At 40.3% G+C, this 26,619-nt stretch overlaps 1 protein-coding gene across 6 annotated transcripts in view; it reads right to left on the bottom strand.

The window, feature by feature from the left end:
* The window catches only part of AFF2 (AF4/FMR2 family member 2), a 329,690-nt gene that overhangs the window by 112,002 nt on the left and 191,069 nt on the right, over positions 1-26,619 (bottom strand). For 5 of the 6 annotated variants that reach the window (XM_027882169.1, XM_027882168.1, XM_027882166.1 and 2 more), the window contains 3 exons: positions 20,040-20,126; positions 17,434-17,470; positions 17,128-17,179 (listed from right to left, as the gene is read on the bottom strand). In XM_027882169.1, the coding sequence (XP_027737970.1) occupies positions 17,128-17,179; positions 17,434-17,470; positions 20,040-20,126 (176 nt within the window). The remainder of the gene's footprint in view (positions 1-17,127; positions 17,180-17,433; positions 17,471-20,039; positions 20,127-26,619) is intronic. The other variant, XM_027882172.1, reaches the window with a different exon arrangement.

The raw sequence follows: 26,619 nt of genomic DNA, 5'->3' as shown, positions 1-26,619 counted from the left end.
ATAACCAAGGAAATGAAAGGAGGAGGTTAATGTGGAGATAGCTAGGTTATGTGTGGAGCTTTAAGCAGCAATCCCTGATTAGCCATCATCACACAGTGCATTTTATCGGTGGAGTTATTTTATGTCAGACAAAAGAACAAACCCAGGATGTTTATGGCCTGATCCTGCTCTCAATAAAGTCAAGTTCTTCTGTTGACTTATGTCTACCAGTTCAGGATCTTTGATCGTGGCAATAAAATTAACACAGCAGCAGAAAACAAAAGAGCGAGAGATAAAAACTCTCTCTTAGAATGCACTGTGTTTACACGAAGCAAGATACAGGATTCAAGTCTCTGAGGTGAAATAACTGTTCCCAAAAGGAGGGGAACTGAATATGGGACATGGCAGCCCACAGACTGAAGTGATGGGGACAAGGGTATTACATCGATGCAACAGGTTTACACGGGTATGGCTTACAGTGGTAGGATGTGGGGTTTGTAAAGCTGCTAACTGCAGCTGGTGAAAAGTGGAGGGCCCAAATTCCTCAGTCTTTGCAGCCTGAACACGACCCATCAAATGGGGTGGGAAGCAGCATGTTTAGCCTGCCAGCCACCCCCTAGGAGAGCTTTTCTCTGGTTCAGCTTTACAGAAGTGCTGGGATTCTGCTTCGCATCGCCCAGTTCTGTTAAAAAAGGGGCTGAAATAACCCCTCTAAGCAGCGTGAGAATTCTTCTTTTTGATGCGACAAAAAACGAAAATATGTGTTTCTAACCACTGAAGACAGCAAGCTTTGGAGGGCTTAAATGGAAAAAGCTAGTTTAGATTGAGCCAATTCTGGGTATTGCCACACATGTCAAATAGCACTTCACTTGACAAATGGTCCCAAAGAAATCTATGGAGCTATTTAGGGGGTATGGTGGTGTTTGGTATGAGTAAGGAGATTAGAATCTGGCCCTTGTTTTATTTTTAGAGAGATTTCAAACATGTGTTTGTTCTAATTTTCCCTTCCTTCTACGTTAGAATACCAGATTGCTGGTATTCACTTGGCTCAGCTTTAGAGGCAGAGGGATGTGAAAAACAGCATCAGTAAAAAAAAAAAATTATAAACTCTCTAATATATGACCAAAATAGTTTTTTCCCCCGTAAAATATGTGGCATAAACGAATTCCATAATGATGCTATGTGTTATAAAAGTTTTATTGGCACTCGTTTGGGATTACCCGCATAACTCACTTGTGAGTTCACTACTCGTGGGTAATGCACTCATCCCAAATGCATGCTAAAAACCAGCTTATGTAAAAAGTCCTATTAGAGTTTAACAGATAATAAACTAACAGGTTTTTTACAGAAGCCTCTCACAGTACAGAGGTCCACAGAAATTACAAAAATCTTGGTCTATAATAGGCAATGTTTTCATTAGGTTTATTCCAATCATCCCATATTAAATTCTGTAAATTCTTAACCGGTGACATGCATATCCAATCTGCAACTTTACATTCTTCCTCTCCCTATTCACATACATATGTTACTGGACCAAGAGACAACAGGTCAGTAAAAAGACATAGTGTAAGAGTCCTTGCTTTAGCAACTGCACTGTCTAAACTGAAAAGGCAGGGAATGGGGAAAAAACACTGTTCCAATTTACAGACTGGAAACAGAGACATAATTTCCAAAAGGTCGTACAGGAAGTCCCTGTTAAAGGTGAAATTAAAATCAAGTTCTCCTGAGCACCAATCTAATGCCTTAACAACAAATTCATCTTCCCCCAACATCTGTGTTTTGATTCACCTACCGTATTCCACGCTCATCCCTGTACCCTTTGAACATCTCTCTCTAGCACTGTGACATGATTAGTATCTGTTTTGACTTAAAGCATCACACACACCCCCGGCACACCTGGATAAGTCAACTCTTGAGGAGGATGGGGAAGGCTGTGAGGTACTCAGTGCATCAGGAAGCAACAGTTCAGTTTTGCTCAATAACCATTACCAAGCACCTAAACTTGGTAAATGTAGCCCGGGGCAATTCCTGAGCACCACAGAGAAAGCTGCAACACAAACAGGAGCAGAGCTGATGCTGACTGGGCACAGTTAAGCTGATTTTCCTGTTTTCTTTCCTACTTTCCCCTGTTTTCCTCTCTAAATATCTTCTGACTCATATCCGTGCCTGTGAGGACTACACAGCCAAAGTCAAACCTCCTGCCCTGCCACGTCCAACCTGAAATATGACCACCACCCAGAGAAGTTCAAAAATGTTTGTAGAGAATTAGGGAGAATTTCTGTAATTAACCTAAGATTTATTTTTTTTCCTGAAATGAATGGAAAAGGGCCACGAAGACACACAAAATACCTGATTACTTTCCCTAAGTAAATATTTCCTCTCAATATTCAGGTGGATGTTCTGTGAAAATTTATCACAAATAGTATTTTAGGCAATGTTTTATGGACAATATTTTTCTATTAATTCACATATGAGAGAACTCTAAACTTAGTATGAGTTAAAGTTAACCCGTAAAAGTAACACCTAATATGCCATTATAGCAAAAAACTGAAATTAAGAAAACCCTTTAGTGATTTGCTAGGTATATTGAGTATTGATGCAATATAGTTATTTCCAAAGGAAGGTAGAAACAGTAAATAAGGAAAAACATTTGTCCTTCTAATCTTTAGAATGATTTCTTACCTAAAGATACACCTACCACCTGATTTTCAAACACTTCAGAGCAAGCAACTTTTTCCAAACCCAAAGAACATACCTGCTATTAACAATCTCAGCCGTGTCTAATAAAAAAGCACTTAAGCACAAACTGTACTTAATTTATATGACAAGTAGCTATAAGTTATCAACCCCAGAATCCTGTGCAGAAATTAAATATTCAGTTTTTCTTTACCAATTCAAGTAGGATTTTTTTCCCTCAACTGTGTAAGCTTGACAGCAGCGGAAAATGAGTCAAGTCAACCCTTTAGCAAGAAACTGTATCATAGAGGGTGCTGGAAGGAGGAGAGATACAGAGAAGTCAGAAAGGTAGAAAGTTTACAGACTTTTAGACCACTCTCAGTTCTCAATACAGCCATAAACATGCCATCTGTTTTCACTGAACCCACTGGCAAAGCTATCAAATTGCTGAAAAAAATTATTTTTAGCATAGGCAAGTCCATTGCTGAAATGGGCTAGAGCAGGAGCGGAAAGTGCCTGGAACAACAGAACAGAAATGATGTGCTGCATAAATGCTAAGGGGAAAGCTGTGGGAAGGACAAACACATGTACTCTGCTTAGAATATATTGAAAAAGAAATGTCAGAGGACAGGTCAGTCCGGGGAAGGTAATAACGCAATAATCTCAGGTGCAGCTCTGGAATTACCCAAAACCTGCAGCGTTCTGTAGGGATTTTAAAGAGCACATTTAGAAAATTTGTTAGGAATTAGGAGAGCAGGGTCAATAAAGTTAAACTCTGTCAATAATCACTCCTTAGTATGTACGAGGATCTTCCACCACAGTGCCCAAGGGCTACCCCTGAACTTAGAACTGAACTTTTTCAAATTTAAAAAGGCCTATTTATTGTAGCAAATCATTTGAGAAAACGCTATTATGGAAAAAGGCCTAAAAATAAAGCTGTTTTTTTTAACACCCAGTACTGAACTCCCTGCCTCCCTCCTCCCTGAGACCATCTAAGAACCAAACTTTGCCAAGAGGAATATTTAATGAGAAGTTTTCAAGTCATTAGCCTGGCCATAAGAGGGACTGCAGGGATTCTGGAGGCTGGATTGGCCACACACGGAGTGACCAGGTTATGAAAACACAGGGGCCAGCCCCGCGCTGGCCAGGGCAGCACCCACGGGTGGCCTGGGGAGGAGGAGGAATCTCTCTCTCCTGTACCTGCTCATCTCCACACCTTTGAGCATTAAGGCTGTGTCCCCAGCATGCTCAGGGGTGCTGTAAAGGCATTTTTACCTCGCTCTGAGTACACGGCGCTGGCAGTGCCGCGCTCTGCCCCGCTCAGCTGAGCATCTCCCCCAGACCAACGCCCCACTGAGGCCACCGTGGGACATGGGGACACACCAGCTCTGCCCTGGGAAACTCTAGTGCAGGGTGACACCACAGCTGTTCCCACAGCTCTCATCCTCACTTTGGAACATCACCCCAGCCTCAGAGGCTCAGCCACAGGCTTTAGGGATAAGCTGGCCTACGGCTCTTAGGAGGAGAAGGGATACAAAAATTCACTGCAAGCTTATGTTTTACTTGAGTAGTTACACAGAGCATGTGTTCGAAGTTAAAAAGCCCTCCACTTCTATAATTCAAAACATTGTGGTAGCTTGGGACACTATTAATGCTGCATTTATAAAGATATCGACTGCCTGAAACAACGGCCACTTCAAGCGTTTCGCTCACAGTGAAAATATCCAAGGAGAAGGGTGGGAGTTATGTGCTATGTGACTTCAAAGAGCAAAATAAGCAATTTTTTAAAAGAGAACTACTTAAATCATGAAAGTTTTTAAGAGAGCTGTCTAGGCCCTAGAACTGGATCTTGCTCTTTTTCCACAGATGACATTCCAACAGTCTTGTTTATTGTCAAATGGCTCCATGGTGCTAATCCGCAGTGGTATGTTACCAGAAACCAGAAAATGCCCAGAAGCAATTGATAAATGTGGTTCTTGAGAAGGACCTTCATGGCCTTCAGATGAATGAACTTACCATAGTAAGTTCACTGAGATGACTTTTATGACTAAGTGTACTGGGATCCTGCTCCAATGTTAATTCATCCAATTTATCCAGCAACACAATAAGGCCACTACCATTCATACTTGTAGCAGATTTAGCTTTTGGGTGTCACACAAAAAAGTACCCACTCAATTTCAAAAATTTCAGCTTCAACTGCTAATTTCAGTCAGAATATCCCACAAAGATGCACTTTTCACCCCTCATACCGAGCTTTGCTGTTGCTTTTTAAATGGTCTTCAGGAACTCAGACCTAAAGAACTGCCACTGGAGTCCCAACCTGGTCAGGCATGAGATAACATGCACATGAGGTTACAACCAAGAGCTGGTAACACAGCACACTCGAGTCCAACCTCCACCCCTCCTTCTTCCTCAGCAGGAAATTTCATTTCAGCACAATTGAAGATTTTCCCGACAAAACCCCACCAGGTCTTCTACAAGTACATGTCCATCAGCACCGAAACACGTCGGCACCATCTGGACTGACATGAATGTTCTTGGGAACTGCTGGAGTGCCCTGAAGGATGTCCTGGGCAGGCACAGCAAATCCCAGCACACAAATTAAGAAAATGTGCATATTTCTGCAAGGGAAACATGAAAAATCTGTGACAAACCCATTGAATTCTGCTCACAAACTTCATGGGACTTGGTGCTCACAAGCACTGAACAATCTGCAGTCTAACACCTTGAATGTTTAACGCTGCATCCCTGCTTCATTCTGCTTTCACTTTCACCCAAGGAAATCAGCTGCGGTTTGAAGGATACTAAGTCTAAACATGTTTTTTTTTTCCCCTGAGAACAAGCTCTGAAGCTTTAAATTATTAATATTAATAATGGGAAAAATCTGCCATGTATAAACAATATAAACAAACAGTAACAACCACTTAAATTTGTTAATCTGAGAATTTCTTTTCTCTGATTCTCTTTCATAAACAAAATATTTTTTTCATCAGGCAGTATTCATTATACTCATCCTTGGTGTAGTTACAAGGCAAAAAATGTGGATTATTGATGAAATAGATCATAATGACTCTTTCCAAGCCATTATCATTTATCATTTAAATGTGTATTCAATGAGCTTTAATCTGCAAATTTGTCACGATTGGGAGTCATTATGATTTAACAGATTCATTGTGTTTGCTTTATTCTTTTTTTTTTTTTTTTTTTAATACAATGCTAGGCACGTGCTCTGCAAGCTACGCATGAAGTAATTTTACCTATCTGAATGGACTTCTCAAAAACTTACTACAGATGAACAGCAGCTGCTTATTGAGGCTCTAAGAACACAATATTGCTGAAACACCATTTCATCACATTAATAAATGAGTCCTGCAAAATCTTCATAACCAGACTTCTGAAAAGTCTCAGCCTCCCGTTACTTCTAAGAACAGCACCTCAAACAGTCACATTTGAGATTTCAACCATATAAATTTTCTCTAATCTCCCAAATATGTACTTTTTCTACTGGCTGAGACAAAGCGAACAAAATCAATGAATGCTCCTCGTTAGTATTAATCAGTCTGAGTTGTGTACCGAGGAGCCAACCAACCTCAGTTCTTGTGTTGTTTGTTTAATTCATAAGTCAATTAATAATAAGAAGAATAGTGGGTAATACTTTGGCTACAGCAAAAGAGCACAGAAAGTTCTGTACTTTGGAGAGGGAAGGTGATATTGGATTTTTAGTTCCATGTTTGCATAGCTGCACAAGGTACAAAACTGCAACAAATGTCAGCAATTGGCAATGCATGAGCTCTTACTGGGTTTTGGCTATGGCAGATTAATTCCATATCCAGTTTGTATATAATTCACTTAACACCTTTTCTTACTCAAGTTTTGCAATTTCCTGAATAAAATCCCTCTGAGAGTGAGCTGCACTCTCTGAGCAAACTTCCCCTTGTAGCCACCAGGAGCGTTGCTGTTTGCTTTGAAAGAAGACACGATGGGTAAATACAGAAACGCTTATCAACCTAGAATTCAGATCACCCTCCAGTTGCGATCCCTCGTTCCTTCTGGACATCATCCACAAATGCTGTATGGTGGGAAGGCTCCTCAGCCAGGCATGAGGCCAGATGCCAGCAAGGGATCAGAAGTATTCCCACCGCAGCACGGTTTACCTAGTGCCTTTTCTATTTGCAGCAGGCAGCTCTGAACTAGCTCAGGGTGCTGACAAGGGGGCAAGTGATATGCATGTGATTGACAGCTGTGCTAAGATTAGTTGGAAACTGCGGCCTCCAAAACATCTGTAAGACACTGTGCCCCTCCTGGAGCACCACGGGGCTGGGAGCAAGGAGGCTCTGCCTGCCCGGGGAGGTGGGCTCCGACCGCCCCTCAGGCCGTGCCTGCAGGCTGCTAAAAGGAGTGACAGTGCTGAAGGCATCCCTCATTATCCATCACAATACTGTAATTCCACAAAAAGCTAAGGATAGCTGTAGTAGGACTGCTTGACATCCTGACACCGCTGCACTCTGCCCAAGTGAGGTGCATGGGGGCACTTTCATTCCACCCTCAAGCACTGTTTGCCCCAAGCTAATGAATTATTCACAGATTTTCTGAGGACGGCTGACTTTTGCCTTAAACACAAATATTTTCAAGTATTAGAAGATACGCATCTAAGAAAAAAAAAAAAAAGGAATCATCTATTGGGCTTAACAGGAAATAATCTCACATAAAAAGTATTTTTTAACAGCACATATCTACTTTACGGCACTGGTCTCTTAACTTCATGCTTATGAGTTAAGGAAACAGCCCCTTGGTGGATTACTTTTCATAGTTTGCTCAGTAATGTGTTTACAAAGCCATTGTTGCAACAAGATGCTTATATATTTTGATATACAGTCTGCACTACAACAGTACATCTTCAGAGATTTCATGCTTATTTCAAAAACCTATTTAAATGGTTCTTTACCTTCCCTCTCAGCAAAACACAGCTTTATTGCCAGATACTCCAGGGCTCCATAGTCCAGTCTGACAGTAATTAAGGCAGAATTAGTGGTGTTTTGTAGGAAATGGTAACAGTGGCAAGTGCTCATCAGGATGGGCTGAATTCATCTCTGACAGCAACTCCTCTGAAATAACTAACTTACTCCAGGAATTATTTCAGCACTTGAAATTTCAAATAATGGCCTCTATTTTTAACTGTCTGACATTACTGAAGCACATAACTCAGAGCCTGAGAAATGTTAAACGGATTTTACTTTCCTTTGTGAGAAAACTGCTCATCTACTCACTCACTTTCTACTGTCTATCACCAGTCTGCTCCAGAAACCCGTGTTTTGTTTAGGATGACACAACACATCATTTCAACGCAACCTGCCCTTGATAATGGACACTCGTAGTGATAAACATTATCTCTAAGCCATGCCATGAACAATACAGAACACATCGTGCAAAATTTTGTGTTTGTGAACATCTGTAATGTTTCCTCTGACCCTGTAATTCCACACTACACCAGTACATAACAAATCCAGTACTTGGGTAGTAGAGTCTAAAGAAAACTAAAGGTGGTTTAATTTTTTCTGTGCACGCCTTCTACTTGAATTCCAAACATGGTCTTGGGATTTTGCCATAAGTTTAGACCCTAAGCTTTGGTAAAACTCTCTCTTCCAAAAATTTAATGCCATCTACCTACAGTTGTTAAACTTACATCTAGCTACGTATAGTACTTACAATCCAATCTGATTCTGCAGCAGTTATCTAACTGTACAGAGCATCTAATCCAATTCAACACTACCTATTTGTCCATTAAGAACCACCCCTTTTCTGAGATGTAAAATCTACATTTCTGTGTTTGCTGTTGTTATTGTTTTTTGGTTTTTTGGGTAGAAGAGAGCAATCCCTACAGGGACTCTAGAAAGATGGGCTTGTGGCTGCTAGGAGGCAGCATCCCCCTGTGTGCTAAGGGCTGGTTCTGGTCCTTGATGCCTTGGGAAGGTGAGCATGGCCCTCAGAGCATCATCAAGGATGAGAGGGGGAAAACCACAGGTTTACACGAGACTGTGCTGCAACCTGATCTTCAAGGTTATTTGATTTTGGGATGAGGGAGATTCCTGGATAAAGTGGAAAGGAGCAGAAAATCCTTTAGGTGACCCTCAGAACCTTCTCCCGTCAGGTTACAACTGCATTCTGCTCTCCATGGGGAAAAAAAACAACCTCCTTTAGCAGTGAAGGACTTGCACTATTATCTCCCTCTGACTGTTGCATTGATTAGATTGGAAAATGAGTAACTTTTATCACACTTGATCTGGAATAGCACTATCTAGCTTATGCTTATCCCTTTACATCTACAGAACAGATAATTGCATGGATCCCGGGAGTCAGATGAGACACTGTGATGTCTCTTTTGATCCCTGGTGTCAGGTTAAAGGAGAAAAAAACCATAAAGTTAACCTGTGATTTAACACTGGCCACCGTCTGGCTCCTGCTGCCAGTCTGGTCTGGGGGGATTCAGACCTTTTTGAGTTGTGTGTCTGGCTCCCTTCACACCTGTGCTGGAATCAGCAGCATGGGCTCTGAATTGCAACAGATTTCATTTAAAAAAAAAAAAAAAAAAAAAAAAGAGGACAATTTTTGGGGGGGTTTTGCTTGTTTGTTTGGTTTTGGCTTTTTTTTGCTTTCATTTCAGTCTTCCTTATTTTTTTCAGTACAGGGGAAGGAAGATTATTTCAATTAAGAGCCTCTCACTGACATTTGTAAGCAACCTTTCTTCAGTTCAGTGCAGCAGTTGCAGTTTTAAGTTTCTCTCTGCTTCTGTCAGGATCTAATTTTCAAGGCCCCGTTGCCATGGCAGCAAGTTGGAATTTTAATCCAGTACTAAAGGTCAAGACAGGTCACCAGTTTCAGTTCCTCTTCAATCTCCCCATAAAGAGTCACAAAAAGAAGCTGAGATAAAGGTCTGACCTAACAAAAAATTCCAGTCTAGCACACAGCCAGACTTGAAGCTCTATGATTTGTATAGGCTTTCGAATACGTCTGGAACTATTGAAATTCATGCTAAATCAAATATGGGCAGCACTGATTTGCATTCCTCTCTCTGCAGAAAAGCACATATATGTCCTTAAAACACAGTTACGTGCATGTAATTTAGCAGGGACCTCCAAAAAAGCAAATAGGTAAATAGATGTGAAAGCAACTCCCTCATTACTGCAGATATTTTACTGCATCTGCAGACTCAGATGAGCCTGACAGCTGCACTTAGGTCTTTCTTGACAGTATGATGTAGATGATCCAACATCTTTCTTTCAAAACCTGTAAAGATCTTTTTGTGAAGTATTTTGACTAAACAAGACTTTCCAGTAAGGGACAATTTCCTGAAAGCTAAACCACCTTCAGAATTTGTTTACTATTTTTATCTTAAAGGGTAAACAGCTCCCGTGGAAATTAGAAAACAATCAGTTATTTGCCAGTTTTCTAGGCCCCCTCCTGTGTTTCCATCACATGGATATTAATTAAACAATTGGTTTGCACCTACTGGAGTAATGCTACAGACATCACCCTCCTCCTCCAGGGCTACATCATTTTTTTGGAAAGCTGCAGTTACAGCAATACGAAGGTCTCAAAATGCATTTTTCTGAGATGCGTGGACACAAGTGAGGGAAGCAGCTCTTCCTCCAGGAATTTAGAGCAGTAATTAGCCCAGCAGTGGGGAGTATTTTCCTTTTTCACCGTTTTGGAGGATGTACTTGTAAGGTACAGATATTCTGAATCTGTGGCTCCAAGGGCTATCCAAGACGGAGGATAATGCAGTGACCGTGGCCTAGCCCCGTGGGGTGTTGTGAGAACTTCACTTCATAAAAAATAAGCCCTCTGGCCAGAAAATTGATAGGCTTTGGAGCCCTGCTGAGCCCTCTGCCCAAAGGATAATGGTAGCAATATAAGTTCCTCTGGATAGAGAGTGTAAAGCTGAGAAAAATGTGGTGGATTATTGGGGTTGTCAGAGGGATTCAGAGGAAAGATGCCAAGGATTAAGTCGGGATATTAGGAAAAGTGGTTGTTAGTCTTACCCAGGGTATTTAGGACACAAATTGGGAGTTTCAAGCCCATTCTGGTATTATGAATGCCAAGCTTCCTGGCAAAATCCATTCTTCTCTCAAGCTTATCACCCATTTCCGATTACGGCTATTTTGCACCATGGTGCAGACGAATCTGGGTGACAATTTTTCTGTCTCAGGCTACCGAAGTCTACAAAGCTTGTAAGCCACGACAGGAAGAAGGAAAGGGACTGGAGCAAAGAGCAGCAGGAAGAAAAAGCCAGAGAGAGAAATGGGTTGGCTCTGGACCTGAAATTTACGGACAGGTCAGAGTTAAGACAAAGGGAGCAGGGTGAGGTCTAAGTTATGGTGGCCAGAAAGCAAAGCAGGAAGTTCATTCATATGTATTTTATCAGCAAGTGTGCAGGTCACAAAAAAAAAAAGGGGTAGGAGAGGTACTGAGTATGGCTTCCTCTGCTCTATCCTGATTAAGTTTTCAGTTTTACTGAGTAGATTTGTTTTTCAAAGTGAATGTTTGAAGTCGCACTGAAGTTCGGAAGTGATTCCATCCCACAGAAATGTAAATTGGGAGGTCGGTTTGAGACTGGCCTCAAGCCATAAAGGCACAACATATGCTGCTGCCTGTGAAAAAGCTCTTTAAATACAGGGAAACCTGTGGCAGACTTGCAGTCTAACCAGCTTCCAAAATGGGAACTGATATGTAGCGGACAGGGAAATACATCAGGGATCCAAACATGTTACTGTGTGTCATTTACCTCTCTCTATTAATACTGACACTTCAATGGTTGCAGTTCAGTGATTGCATGCACTTGGTAGTGATGCAGTAGTGCATCCTCCTGGAGAACAAAGTGTTTCAGCTGCTACTCATTAGTGAGGGCAAATAAATGTTGAATTTTTAATGGAGGGGTTATTCAGTATCAGAGGAATCTCAAATGGTTCAGTGCTCACCTGAGCTGCAATCAGCAATGCTGGCAGAATGCAGTTGGTTGGCTTGTTTTAGTCTTAAAGACAGTAAGTCTCTGATAGGCAAGAAAAATTATTCAACACTGATCAGCAAAATATCATAGAATTAATTTAGTTCTGTTCCACAATCTTTTAAACTGATTTATAAACATGTCAGGAGAAAGAGATCATGGAAAAGAATGTATTAGGAAATAACTTTATTTTGACAGGGAGGTTAAACTGTATGTGAGCAGCTGGATAATGAAAACAAATTAAAAGTCTAATTTAGAAATTATTTTGAATAATGGGCTTATCTTCAAATATACAGGGCTTCTAATGACAACACTGGAGTTTAATGTATTTCACATCAGCTGAAATATTTTGCAAGTTTGCTTCTATAGGCAACTGTCTACTGGAAATACTCATGTATTTTATTCCAAATTACTTCGCAGTTTGCTCAAAAGGCAAAGCCTGCAGCAGTAAGAAACCAAAAAAACAGTCCTGACTATCACTGCTCCAAACCCAGGAACTTATGAGGCAAAAGGATGCAACGCAAATTTCTAACTTACAAAACAAAACAGTAAATATGAAAGATGAATGACATCTTCTCAAAAGAGACCCTTCCATTTTCACTTGCTATTTGTCCCTTTAATACAGTGCACTGGAGCTCTCTAAAGATTAATGGAGTTCCAATTACATGCCACTGTTGTTTCACTTATCATAATTTGTACGTGGCAGTGCAAGGCCCTTGTATTCATGACTTTCCCAGTTTACCCAGAGGGAATATCTTTGGAACTTCCTACTTCTAACAAACAGGCATTACTTAGTCTAACGATTAAAGCTTGCCACGCTCGCTAAGTGAACGTGAGCTCTGACAGAAAGCAGAGCATCAACACTGCAGGATCAATGGACACTCCCACGCTTTAATAAGATTAATTAGTAATACTAAGACTTCAGATTCTCCAGTGTGTTATACCTGGGCTGCATTGTGGCTGAAACACAGATACACACTCAACACATAAATAGAAACATTCTTCCTATTCCACTTGGAGATGAATTTTACATTTTTGGAAATGATACATGAACATTGAATGAATCCAGTTTGGTTTGTTGGGGTTTTTTTTAACTGGTTCTTTTCAAGGTTAAAAATTCATCAGTGCTTCTTGATTTGAATGTTCTGAATAGTTTTGAATAACAACATTACTTGTTGTTGCAATATCCAATATACGATCCTTGGTGTAAAATCCTCTTGATGTCTGATTACTCTTCATAAGGACCTCATGCTGATTCATTTCAAACCGTGAATTACCTTTAATTCATAGCTTGAACACGCTGCCAAATTTTGTTTTCTATGCTCCCAGGTGGCTGTCCCTGACACAGTGGAGAACTTCCAAAAAGCCATTACATACTTATGAAAAGTAGCTAGATGTCAAGAAGCACATTTCCATTTTCAAACACGCTTCCATGAAGTATTATGATAATATTTGGGATTGCAAAAGCGCTGGTACTTATTTGAATTTTTTTAGAACCGCGAAGTGAAATCCTGGCCCAACAGTGCTGAACTCCCTTTAGAAAAATGCTGAAATATGACAAAAAGATTTTCAGCTGCTTGTTTTGGTTTTGAGCTGCCTTTATTTAGCTGTTCTCTAGTCCCCACACCGGTTGTGTATCATTAAGTATGACGGATAACAAAAACTCTATAAAGATAAAACGAGTCGGTTTTGTCTGATCCATAAAAATTTGCTGCTCTAAGTTTTTAATGGTTTCCGGTAGTTCACTGAGCCCATGAGAAGGGCCTTTTAATACTGTATTAATACAGTAAGTATAGGAAGTAATTTTATGACAGGGGAAGAATACCATTATGATTACATTCTTCTTTTTAGCTAGGCTTTTATGGAAACTACCCAAGACTACTCTGCAGTATGATTTCGAAACACAGGATGTGCTTGATTAAAAAGGTTCTGGGTGGTTTCCAACTGGACAGAGGCCAAATGCTAACAACCAAAACAGAACAAAAGAACTGGATGTTTGAGGATGACATACTTGCAACGGTAATTATATAACAGAAAACCCAAGTCATGAGCCGAGTTCGTACCCTCAAATTCATGGAAGCTGACAGAAAATCCTTCGCAGTGCAATTGGTTGCACCTTATCTGTTCCTGCTTAGTATGCCTCACAATAAACTAATCAGAGCAGACTGGCTGAAAACTAACCGCACAAACACCCAGCAGAGATTTACAGTGACTGTGAAATTAAAAAAAAAAGGGAAGCCAAGTGCTGCAGATTTACATAGCCTGATTTCAGCTACAAAAACTCACCAGGATATACACACATGGATGCACATCAGCGTTCAAAATTTCATTTGCAAGAGTTTTTGGGCAGAAATTAGGATCTGAGGTGAGTTATATGTACACGTACCCACGTACAGCATGGGTGAAGAATTTAGACATAATCCCAACTATTCCACCTTCTATTTTACCTGCTGCAAAGCACTGGGGATTGCTTTTTTCCAGCATGTGGATATAACAAAGTACATTGAAATATTATAAAAAGGATGGAATTTGTATTTCAGAAAGCTTTACTTAGACAAGAAGTCATGCATCTTGTAACATCCTACAAAAGGAGCATGTTGGTCAATTAATCTACCTAGCAGTATGTTGTTCTCATTCCTCCCCCTAGTTATCTTGCAAAGATCATACATCCCTTTGGTCTGGTCTTCCATGATGCCAGTGTTCTTATACCTGACTGCTGTACTGGCACACAGCATTCTGGAGCAGAATGAAGCATCATGAAGGTAAAGTATCTTCATTCTGCATTCGCTCAGCCGGTCATTGGATCACTCAGAGACATGGTGAATGCAAGCACATTCCCACCAACTCCTATGGATTTCTAAAAAAGCCAATGGAATCTACAGGACTGTCACCAGGACCGATGCAAATGGAAAAGGTAAGTTTCACTCGAATTGCCCGAGAACTTAAAGAAGTTGGGGAACAGTTAGAAACATATCCAGGTTAAAAGGACTCTGAAAAAGCATACAGATCAAGGAAGTCAAATTCAGTCAGATTTGATCAAACTGAAATACAGATAACAGACCCCACTGACAAAATACATAAGGAATTGGTGGGGGATACAGTTTTGAAGTCAGTGACATCATGCTGTGTGCCTGACAGTGTGGCAAGAGGTGTAACTGGGGATAAGTTGGACTGTTCTATCACTCATATGCTCCAATATCCCTGAAACCACCAATGTTGGAAAGATTAAATCCTTCTTAATACAACTGCACTCTGGTAAATACTATATTAATAAAATACACAATGACTGCAGACTCTATCTATCAGAGTTTGTTTGGATCACACTATCCAGCTCTCCTTGACACCATTAAGTCTTTCTGCCCCACTCTCTGCTTTAATTTCATTATGTCCTCCAGTCCTGTAATTCCCTGTGAAAGTGGTGGTAACTGCACACGCAGATCTAAGAAACAAATTGGCCTCGTAACACCAAGTCTCACAGTGGACTGTCTTCCAACCTCCCAAAGCCCTATGGAAATTCTAAGAAGCTGCCTTAACAATTTCTCTGCAGTAAAAGAGAAAAAGTGATAGTAATGGGTTAGCTGATCTTCATTTGGAAGCTAAAAATAAAAGTAGCTTTATTGCAGCTCTGATCTCTCATGTGTAAAATCTATCACCTACCATAAGAAGGCAGTTCATTGCAGCAGAAATCTGATTGATAGTACTGGAACTTTAGATCAAGAAGCAGAACAGAGAGCAACTGGTTCATAAAATGTACTCAGTGTCTTCAGGTTTTATACCGGGCTTCCTATAGAGAGCTTTAGTCCCATTAAATGCACTATATACCACTGAGCTCTGAAGCACTGTTCTTTTGAAATTCAGCTTATAACTATAAACCATGATTGACAAGTATATTACTGTTGGTTACAAACTATTGAAATATTGTGTTTTATGGTATACTCACTAAAATATTTTTCACAGTGGAATCCAAATACACTTGCTTCAGGAGAAAAATAATTTAGGATGTAATAATATTTTTCTTTTCCTTTTTTTTTTTGGCTATAGAATATGCTTGATGTTAGATTTGGATCACTTAGATGTTCTGAAACATGAATGCACCCATTCTGTTCTGTTACCAAGAAAAGTGGGTACTGTTGGCTAGATTCTTTACAAAAAACCAAGCCATTACTGGAAACCAAATAACAAAGGGCAAAATTTAAACTCAAGTTAATAAAGAAATCCTATTCACAGAAATTAACCTATATATCATTAGCATTCCTATCCAATTCTCAATAATCTGAAAAAAAAACCTATTTAATTTTAAAATTGAGTCATTTGTTCAGCCACAATTTTGTAAAGCTTTACTCAACCAACTTCATTTGAATGAGAACTTCCATGACTTGAGTTTATGAGTAAAGAGCTGGACCTTCAGAGTCTCGTTAGTAAATAAATGGATTTTTCACCCATATCTAGTCAAGTCCTGCATTTCTTACACGGTCACAGACAAATCACTGAACTCCAACAACTCCAACTCCTTTCCTGTACACAAACTTGCACTAAGAATCAGTATATTTAAATTCACTTTAAAAACTTTTGTAGGTATCGTGACACTGATTCTTCTTCCCCTAAAGAGATTTACTTAAAATAGTGTCTTTGTAGATAAAGGGTAACCATTAGAATAATTCTGAAGTAATTTTAAATTAACATATTGCATTTACCCAAATGTCAGTTGAGCTAGTTAAGTTCTGCATTCAGTAGTTCAAAACACTTGAACACAAAAAACCCAGTAGCTCTGAACTGAAATCAGACCCACACATTTTCATAAGCATTAAAAATCTCCCTACTTTTCAAAGTTGTAAAATACTTTGATAACCTGGGACAAAAGTAAAAACCCAGTTCAGTCTCTACTCATTGCTACATTACTGCAGCCTTACACCAGAGAAGAACCAAAGAGAAATGGTTTAACACAATGGAGAATCAGCTCTTCCACAGTTTTTAACTGTCATATTTATGGATCATCTGTGATTTTCAGCTGTTTCAAAGTGTAAGAAACTCAAGAGTAGCTTTTCAACTCCAGCCAGCAGAATTACTCTGTATGATGTGTTTTACTCTCTCTCACTGTATGAATGTAAAAATTCCTGCATCATCTGTTCATTGGGTTGCATTTTCTATTGTAAGAGGCTTAGTATCTGATGAGAGAAGCATAAAAGTGATTTAATTTTGGCAAGCTGTAGAACTAAAATCAGCATTATTTCTGCTTAATAAACTCATCTTTCACACATACCTCTGTTAGCTAATGCTTAAAAAGAAGAAACAGTAATAAGCACTGAAAACATAAAACTGGTTTATGGCTAATTTTTAAGGACTACTGAGAACACCTGAACACCAGGACAAGATTATGAGTAGAGCTAGATTTTAGTTACCTTTGGAGAAATAAGCTCATTCTTTATGATAAATTTAAAATGAGATTTAAAGCTGGAAATAATAATACTTACGACTTTTGTGGCACTGACTTAGTTGCAACTTTCCCTGCTGGATCACTCCACTCTGCAAACAAAGGAAACACATTTTCAAATGTCAAAAGATTACTGTAGAATTAAAATGCACCCAAAGCTGTCAGCCCATCTAATTATACTTGGTTTCACAACATGCCACAATGCATAACATGTAATAAAAAAATGGAACCGATCTGCTTTAGCACCACAGAAATTAATTTTTTTAGCCTTTGTTTTAATGATGCTGAGCAGAAAAAGAAAATACCCAACCCTGACTGTTAGGACTAGGATGATAAAAAGACCTACTTTGTACATTGTATCCTGAGGTCAGATGTTGGGAGTCCTACAAAGAAGAACACACAAAATGTCAGCATTAGTTAAATAAGATGAAGAAGGTAAAATATATCTTGGCTTGCCAGATTAAGGGCACTGGCGTTATGCAAACGGGGAAGGAGACGGTACAGGGAAGGGATTGTGGGATTGTTAAGGCAGCACCAGTGACATCAGTTTAAAAAAAAAACATTAACTGTGTAGACAGAGCACCACTGAGGGACCCTCCACAGCTCAGGTAAGAACTTGTCCTCAGCTGCTGTAAATCTCCACACCCCCCTTATGGAGACACCACACAGGTTTATACCCACAGCAGTCCAAGTCTTTTCCAGGCTCGGCCATGGATGTGTGTATGAGCCATCCAGGACGTACAATTTAGAAAGCAGCATGAATGCAACTATGCATTAAATTCAGTGCCACTGCCTTTCTGCTGTTTGATCTCACTGCCTGGAAATACAGTAATCTTTTATTGACAGTCGCTGCTTTTATTTGGACTGTGACACACAGGATTTGATAAAGACGCAGGAAGTAGATCTTCACTCAATGGAAATTGGTCCAAATCCAATGAAATCAATGGAAGTACAACAACTTTAAACCAGCAAAGAATCTGGCTTGCAACACTGAGCATGCTAATGCCAGGATTCTTGTTGGCTCACAATAACTAAGCTGCCTCCTTAATGTCACAGTCTTTTCTTGCTTAGCTTTTCTCCAGGCTTTATAGTCCACAGTGATTGTCATCAGCTTTCCTTCCAAGCAGAGTTTGATCATTTGAAATTAAGGTGTTATTTACAACCTCATCTTACAGCCAGGCACTACTTTGCTGGAAGTGTTAGTTCTGTAGGATGTTAAAGTCATTAAAGCCCTCACTGCACTTCCTCTTAGGGCATTATTAGTTCCTAATATTATATTGTGCTGTCAGTCAGTCCCTTGTGAAGTAAATAATGCCCTAAGAGTAAACATGGCACTTTAAATTTGAATGTCAAAGGGATAAATTGTTCTGATAAGTTCCGCCTCTTTTATCACACTTTTTTATATATGTTTCTCATGAGGATACCTTTTTTAATAGCCAAATTGAGAACTTCTAACAGTGCATGTCTCTGGTTTATATGGCTGCACAATCTAGCCACATCATATCCTAGATGTATAATTTGGACAGCCATAATTGATTTAAAGAGATGTTCTGAAGAGACATTGCTGTATTTTTTAAAGTAAAACGAGCAAACGTGGAAACATTTATGTGCTTGCCTATTTCCTGAAATTTTAGCTAAAAAAAAAAATAAAAAAAATAATCTAATTTATATTTTGTACTGAAGTGATATGGTCCAGAATTTTAGGATCAACATTTAATGCGTCCAGAAATTAACTTTGATGTGGATCTTAAAAGTTCAAAGCCAACTTAATAGAAACAGAAAAGCAACTCAAAACTTTAGCTTCTCTGAACCTGCACTTACACTGCTGCCAATGGAGACAGTGGCAGCCTGCAAGACTCAAACCAGTTTCTGTAGGGCCCATCAGAAACAGAGCACTAAATTAGGAGATGGCTGAAATTTAAAAAACCCAACTTCCAGTGGGCAAAGACCTGAACTCTCACTGTATTCACACAGTTCCCCTAGAAGGGTTCAACTGACTTTCAACCAATTTGCAATGAGGAATACACTCTTGGAGAATTATGAACCTACAAGAAAGATGGAGAGGGACTTTTTTACAAAAATCAGTAAGAGGAAAATCGCAATACAGCTTCTAAAACAGGACATGATTGCTTGTACCATAATGTCAGGCAGTACCAGTTTTATAAGATATTTTCCAAGGTCCTGCCTTCAGAAAGAAACTTTTGTGTAGCTCCATGACAGAATGGCGTAGATTTCCCACCCTGGGGATGTTCTCCCCTTCCTCAAACATCATCAGCTCACAGTTACCCAGGTCCCACCGTGAGCTCCAGCAACACCTGCCCTGGGTATGAGCTCGATCTCTAGCAGTGTTATCAATCATAGCAGCCAATGCTGAAGTTTGGGCTATGAGCATGTTCAAATCACACCACTTAACAATTCATTGCAGGTTGGGTGAACTACAGGTACTCTCCAGGCACGTGTTTCTGATGTGGCAAGTGCTGAGTTAACAAGGCCAGTGCTGAGGACTGCAATGTCCAACCCCGTGTGCCACTGGGGTGTGACACGGAGAGATGCCATTGCACTTTTCACATGCAGGGACCTTTTCAGCCACAGCAATCTGACCATGCAGCCTAAACCTCACCCTGCAATCAATCAGTAAGTGGGAACAAATGACCACCTCAGCCTTCTCATTGCTCAAATAATAATGGAGGAAAAACAAACAAAGTGCATTGCACTCGATTTAGAAAGACTCCTTTAACAACAGAGATAAAGTTTACTTTGCTTCCACTGTATCTTCTGCAGCTTTAAACAAGCAGCTCTACTAGTAACAACAGTCTGATTGGGAATTTCCAACTAAAAAAAAAGTATTATAAATTTTTGAGAATGGGACCAGTTACAAAAATAAGTTCTCCAGTGAAGAACACTCAACAGGACAGAATGCTAATCAGGTCACTGGCGATAGCCTACTGGTACCTTGCTTGGGATAGCAAACTTGGTCTGCTCAGCCTTGCCGGGAGTGTGAATAGCAGTAAGAGGAGGAGGCCAGGAATGGGTCATCTCCTAGGGAAGAAAGAAAAAAAGTTTTGAAAACAAATTCATGTACACAGAGAAGAACGACAGCTGAAAAGGATCATGTGCGCTCCACTGAGCCTGGAGATGCAACTGTTCAAGGAAGTGACCCCACCATCACACATCCTTCTATCACAGCTGGACACCTGAACTACCCAACAGGCAGCACCTCCTCAGAACAACAGCGAGGACAGGTTGTACCCTTCAAATTGTGACTTCATTAGGTGGCAGATGATTCCACCTCCGTGGTCAGCCTGTCAAGATTTACGAACAGAGCAAGGCTTTACCTGCAAAGCCCAAGCAGGAAGGGGACCCTCCTGCACAGCACTGGGTGCAACCCTGTAGAGGGGTGTGTGGTGGCAAAATGCAGCCATGTGGGAGTGTGTGTGTGTGTGTGTGTGTGGAAACAGTAAAACAGAGAAACTACAGAAGTGTTGGTTTAGGCAGAGCTTGTAAATGCCCTTCTAATGAGCATGTTTTATGGTAGATACTGCTACTTTTCTCTCTTATCTTTGTTTTTAATTTAATAAATATCCAGAGAGGCAGTAATACTTGTCTCTGGCATTCTGCTGTATCTTTGTTTTGGTTGTTTTTCTTTGTCTATGAGGCTCAGAAAAGAATTCTTTCTTGAGGCAAGGGAGGCAAAGAGCAAAAGAGGGTCTGATCTAGGAAATTTTATGTTCAATGGCCATAATCCTGACATCAGTAAACTTCCCAGCTGCTATTTCATACTGGTCAAAGCCAGGGCCATTCCCAACAAACTTATGAACAGGCAAATTTCTGTAGGTAGCATGACAACCACTGCAAATGTTCCACAAATAAAAATATAGCATAATACAATTAATTAAAGGAAATATAACTGTTGTCAAAAGGGCAGTGTAGTGGGTGCATTTCAGCTAAAGACATGCCCTGGGTGGCTACAGCTGACACTAATGTATAGTTTACTGAAGATAAAGCCGACAAGTTTCAGATCTTCAGTTATCCCTCCCAAAGTACGAGTCATACAAGAGGTCAGGAGAGAGAAGGGAAAACTATGCACCATGATCCTCAGTCAGTGGGACAGGCAGACATATAAACCTCCCCCAGCTCCTGATAGGCACTAGTGTTTTTGGCCCATCAAATTTCTACCCTTAGCACGGCTGCTACTGCAGTGAGGGCTGGCTGAGCCATGCAAGGGGCACGGCCCAGGATCAACCGCTACGTAGAGAAATCCTCAGCCACTCTTGGCGGAGGCAGGAGGGCAGGGCTGGTGGAGATGTCTGTGCTCCTGAAAGAGCTTCTGGGTTTCTGCTGCGCAAACCCAGGGCCCATTTTCATAGCACAAAGCCCAAACTGTGGCAACGAGGAGGAAAGAAGCAGCTGGTGAGCATCTCATCCCTCCCGGTGCACGGGGCTGCAGCAGCCCAGGGCCATGACAAGCAGTGCACTGTTCGAGTGCATTGATTGTCTGACCTCCACACAGGGAAAGGCAGAAAAAGATTGGAGCATCCGGTGAACTTTCCTGGGAGATAATATAATCCAAATCCTGCGTGCTTCTGCTAAATCCTACGCCATAGACGTTGCTTTGTGGCAAATCTCTTCATAGCAAAAAGATGAAACAGGGGCTGTGTCGCGTAATTAAAAGAGGGCCAGGCAGTCTGACTGAAGGCAGAAATGAAGCGTATTCTAGAACTGCAATTATAGGCTTGACCTCAGTCTCTTCCTGGCTGCAGATAAAAGGCCAGGCAGAAAGCCTGGGATTCATGGGAAGGTGATGTCAGCAAACATTTCAGAATATTTACTGTCAAAATGCATCTAGTATCCACTGTGCACCCACTTGGCAGGCTGAAGTGTAAGCAAACCTGGTCATCTCCCTGTTAGGGGACACCTGAACATAAAATAGTGGGAAAAGGAGTCTGCTATTTGAGGAAATTCAATTACAAAGTATGAAATCCTGACTCCACTGAGGTTAGAAGCAAAAGTCAACTTCAGAGAGGTCAGGACTATCCAATCTATGTGTTTACAAAGTGACCTTGTGAGCACCAAGGTCTATTACAAAGGTACAAGCTATCTACATCGAAGCATTTCACTTCAATTATCACTGCAACAAAAATGATTGGACAGAAAATTCAAGGTAGGATCACACGTGCAAAACAGCACAAACATTTAAAGCTTGATGTATAAACAAACACTATGTGTGGAAGGAGCGAGGAAGTATATAGTTGGTTAAATAAACATACCTACAGCTACCTACAGAGCACTGTTGACCAAAGAACCCTGAAGTTTTAAGTTTACTCATCTAAAAAATGTCACTTCAAAACAACTGCTGAGCTACAGAACGACACTCGAAAATGGCACTGCACCGTTTTCAGGGAAGGGTCAAACCCCCACATCCTGCAGGGATGTGACTGTCTGCCCAACTCACTCCTTCTCTGCTCCTTAAGCACAGCCACATTACCCTGGAGAATCGGAAGGACGTCATTTGATTAATCATCCACATGACTTCACCATCCTTTGCTACGCCTCAACTTCTTTAGGAGGTCCCTCATCTATAGGTACTTGTTAAGTTCTATTTTGTTTAGCTTTTGAAATCTGATACATCTACCTTCTAATATGTTAAGACTATAAAGAGCTACACAGACAGTGTGTATGCTGTGCATTAAGATGTGTCTGTAGTCACACTGGTTTGTAAATACCTGGGAAAGTGGGCAGAGAATTGCATTCTTTTTTTTTTTTTTTTTTTTTTCCAGGAAAAGTTAAAAAACTTTAATCAATCCAAATTTGGAAGTATTTAGAAATTCCTGGAAGTAAAAATAATAAAACCGAGCATATGAAATGCTTTAAAGAGGAATTTAATGGAAACAAAGTAATCCCAGAAAATTGAGTTAGGATTTATTTTCACATGGTTTGGACTTAAAGTAATTCCAAAATCATGTTAACTGTTGGAGTGGGTAGATGACTGCTATGGAAGCATGCATTTTTTATAGACCTGGAGATTAAATGAGAAAGTAAACCTGCACAGTTTGTTGGCTTAGAAGTCACTGTGGTCCTCTGATGTAGTAACATCAAGCATCCTCCTTTTCTGAAAATTATTTAAACATTGTTTTAATTGAGTCCATGTGTTTTGTTTATTAGAGCTAGGCACGCTCGTCTCTTCAGCTAAGTCTGCTTTTTTCAGCTGTAAAAGCCCTCAGGTGAGTAACTAAGAAGGACACATGCAGACATGATCTAATGAATCACCCAAAATACAAATACCCCAAGCAAACCTGCTAAGGGCTGCAGAAGTACAAAGCCAAATCACGATTTAAATGGAAGGACTGGGGAAGGATTTAAACTTGCAAGTTTCTAGGGAAAAGGTCAGAGCTAAAGAATTGAGTATGGGGGATATGGGGCAGATGGTAAATAGCTTTACAAAACCAGTCCCTAAAATTAATAGCCGCCTTCAAGATTTATTTCCTGCCTCTGTATTTCATTTTTCCATCATTTCCTTCTTGTTCAAAAGAAAGTGTGCCGTGTTTTTAAGTACAGATAAAAGCCCTGAGCCAGGCTCTAAGAGGTCATTACGGAAAAAAAGAACCAGGATTGTGTACTCTGCATTCCTACAGAGGCAGCTTCCCTTCCTGCAGTGCACTCTAAACTGCTTAGCCTGATCTAATTTGAAGCCTCCCAAGATACAGGGCTCATGCTACCTCCCTTGGGAGAACTGAGGGGAGACATGAGAACAGTCTTCAATTACAGAAAGATCTGTTCCTAAAGGAGAGAATAATCTGTTCTCCAGTTTTGGCGTGGATATGAACTTCAACTGCAGCCAGAAAAATTCCAGTTAGATGTAAGAAAAGGCTCTCTAATGGTGAGGATTCTGCAGCACTGAAATAGATTGCTCAGAGAGCTACACAGACTCCATCTGTGGAGGAACACACTTAAGAACAGATTAGAACACATCAGTCAGGTATGGCTTAGGCAGAATTGGTTCCTACATTGGGACTGGGATGCATAGTAGGTGATGAGATTTCTAAGACCTTTCCTGGCCCTTTTTCTTGTTCTGTAGTTCTGACAGATCTCTGTTGACCAAACCCTATCCTTACTGCCTCTCTTGTGGATACATTCACAAAAAAAGCAGAAGAAGAAAGCAAGAATCCTGGTGTTTTCCTTCTGTGGCCACAAAGGCGGTCTCAGGACTGACACTTTGCCCACATCATTAGAGGGCAGCCAGCGGAGCAGGAGGAGGAGCAGCCCCACACACACCACTAGCAATAAATGCAATCTGAGGCCACTGCTGCTAAAGAGACTTTATCTGTAGTAGTCCCTCTGTCAAATGCCCTTCTCAGTCCTTTTAACTTCTAGCTAAATCTGTTGCTTTAAACTTTCTCCGGTTTTTGGTGACACAGTATGTTAAAGTTGCATTCAGAAAAAATTAAAATGTGATGAATAGATTTTCTAAGGTTATTACAAACTTGATGCTACAGCTGGTGCTAAGCAACCTCCTGCCTTGATGGAATAAAGATAGCCAAGTGATTTACCATTTATTAAAGACTCTATTAATGATTTATTAATGTTTTATTAACTATTTATCAATGCAACCTTTGTAAAAAGCGTGTCTTGTTTCACAGCATCTTTCTGGTTTCTGCATTTATACAAATGTGATCAAACTCTATCTGCTAGGAAGCCAGTAATGCATGAGGGGCAGCCACATTTTATGTGTGTGATGCATACTGAATTAAAAAACATCTCAGCCTGTTTCATCTTTGGAGGAAAGGATAAGGAAAGAATGAATTTACTGCACACATATTTATACATGGACAACCAAATGACACTAAACCCTAAAGGAACACAAAGGTGATGACCCTGTGGGTCGTTTTCATTCACACTCCTTATGAAGGAATGGAAAATTTGCAGGAGCATTTGGGAATATCCTGATCAGTAATCTGGCCTGATTTATATTGGGCCAAAGGCTTTTTTAAGAAGGGATTTTGATACACTGTCAGTATTGATACGGACATGATAGATAAATTCATGATATACCTTTGATTATTATGTTTCAGCATTTAGGTAAATTTATCATCATCAAAGGGATACCACACCTTTTGGCCTGTAAGAGAAAAAACCCCAGAAAACAACCAAAAGACTTCAGTGATGGTCTCCAAAGAAAGCAATTTTTTCTGGTATGAATTTTAAGATTGGAAACACTTTCCTCATGCAAATGTTTTAGCAAATTTATTATGAGTGACTAGTGCCCAGTACATATTTTTTAAGTAACAACGTGGTGGCATCTGCAATGATGTCTTGGTCGTACTAGAATTTATCTTGTTGCTCTACCAAAAACTGCTTGAAATCCATTTGGAAATACACTGCATAAATGCATGAGTTTATTACGGAAAAAGCAGAATTTATTCTACAAGAAGTAAACATTTCCCTGACCATAACCTAAACCATAGCATTCACCTGTGGGTTTTATCAGTGACAACAAATAAGTTCTCTTTGCCAGCTGGGGTTGGTAAATTATTATTCCTTTCCATATTAACAAGAAGGGGACAGACAAAAATTACATTCAATGAAAATGAATGTAGAAATTGCTTTAGAAGCCAACAGAGGTTGACTATAAACTTTACAACATATGTTCTCCTTCCCTACTTTGTTAATGGTTGGAAATCCACAAAGAAATACGGACATTTTCTTTTTCTGCTGAGTTTCTCAGTACTCTCTGACTCCTGTATACCTCAAACTTTCCAATATAATATATTTTCCTCATACTGTAGCTTTTATAACTAATAACACTCATATTCTTTGCTTAGAGCATTTACAAGACAATAAAAAAATAGTAAATCACGATTGATGCGTTTACTTCGCTAACCCATCTTGTGTATGTGAAGAAAAACAATGCTCCATATTACAGTGAGAAGGTATCTCAGCCCAAGAAGCTGTTTTAGAGGGAGAGTAATGAAGCTACACCACATGAACCCACCATTGGATTCCAATTTAACAAGTCGGATACAATCCTAAAGGAAACCGTAGCCTATATAATAGTGTGTCTACCCTGTCAAATGATTTAGCTTCCTGATGGACTCTGGGCCCAAACAATCCACACTGTGCACACAATAGTTCACTCCTGAGGTTCCTCTGTGAAACAGGTTGGGTATTTTTTTCAGGGTCCACCTCAGGAAGATTATAAATATACACGGTCAACAGCTGTCCTGAACGTGGCTCCCACTGCCCAGGATGATCCTTCAATTTAATCCCAAGCAACTTCTGCGCCCTTGAGCCCCTTCTCACATGTTCTTGGCATTTTTTGGACATGCACCACAATCCCCACAGGGACCTACCACGGAAACATCACTATGGTGAACAACAGACCTGCAGCAGCTGTATTCCTACTCTTGCCAGGCTAAAGTTACCAGGATGAGTCGAGCGCAGGAAGGACACGGGAAGTCACAGAACATAATCAGGAAAAAAAATTCACACTTTGTAAAAAAGGAACGGGGCCCTACAGGAAGCACATGGAACAGCT

The sequence above is a fragment of the Empidonax traillii genome, unplaced genomic scaffold, assembly GCF_003031625.1.
Source record: "Empidonax traillii isolate 1590-97213 ecotype Southwest subspecies unplaced genomic scaffold, ASM303162v1 scaffold102:size1114253, whole genome shotgun sequence".
NCBI lineage: Eukaryota > Metazoa > Chordata > Aves > Passeriformes > Tyrannidae > Empidonax > Empidonax traillii.
Note: the sequence above shows the minus strand (reverse complement) of the source record. Positions and strands in the feature narration are given on the sequence as shown.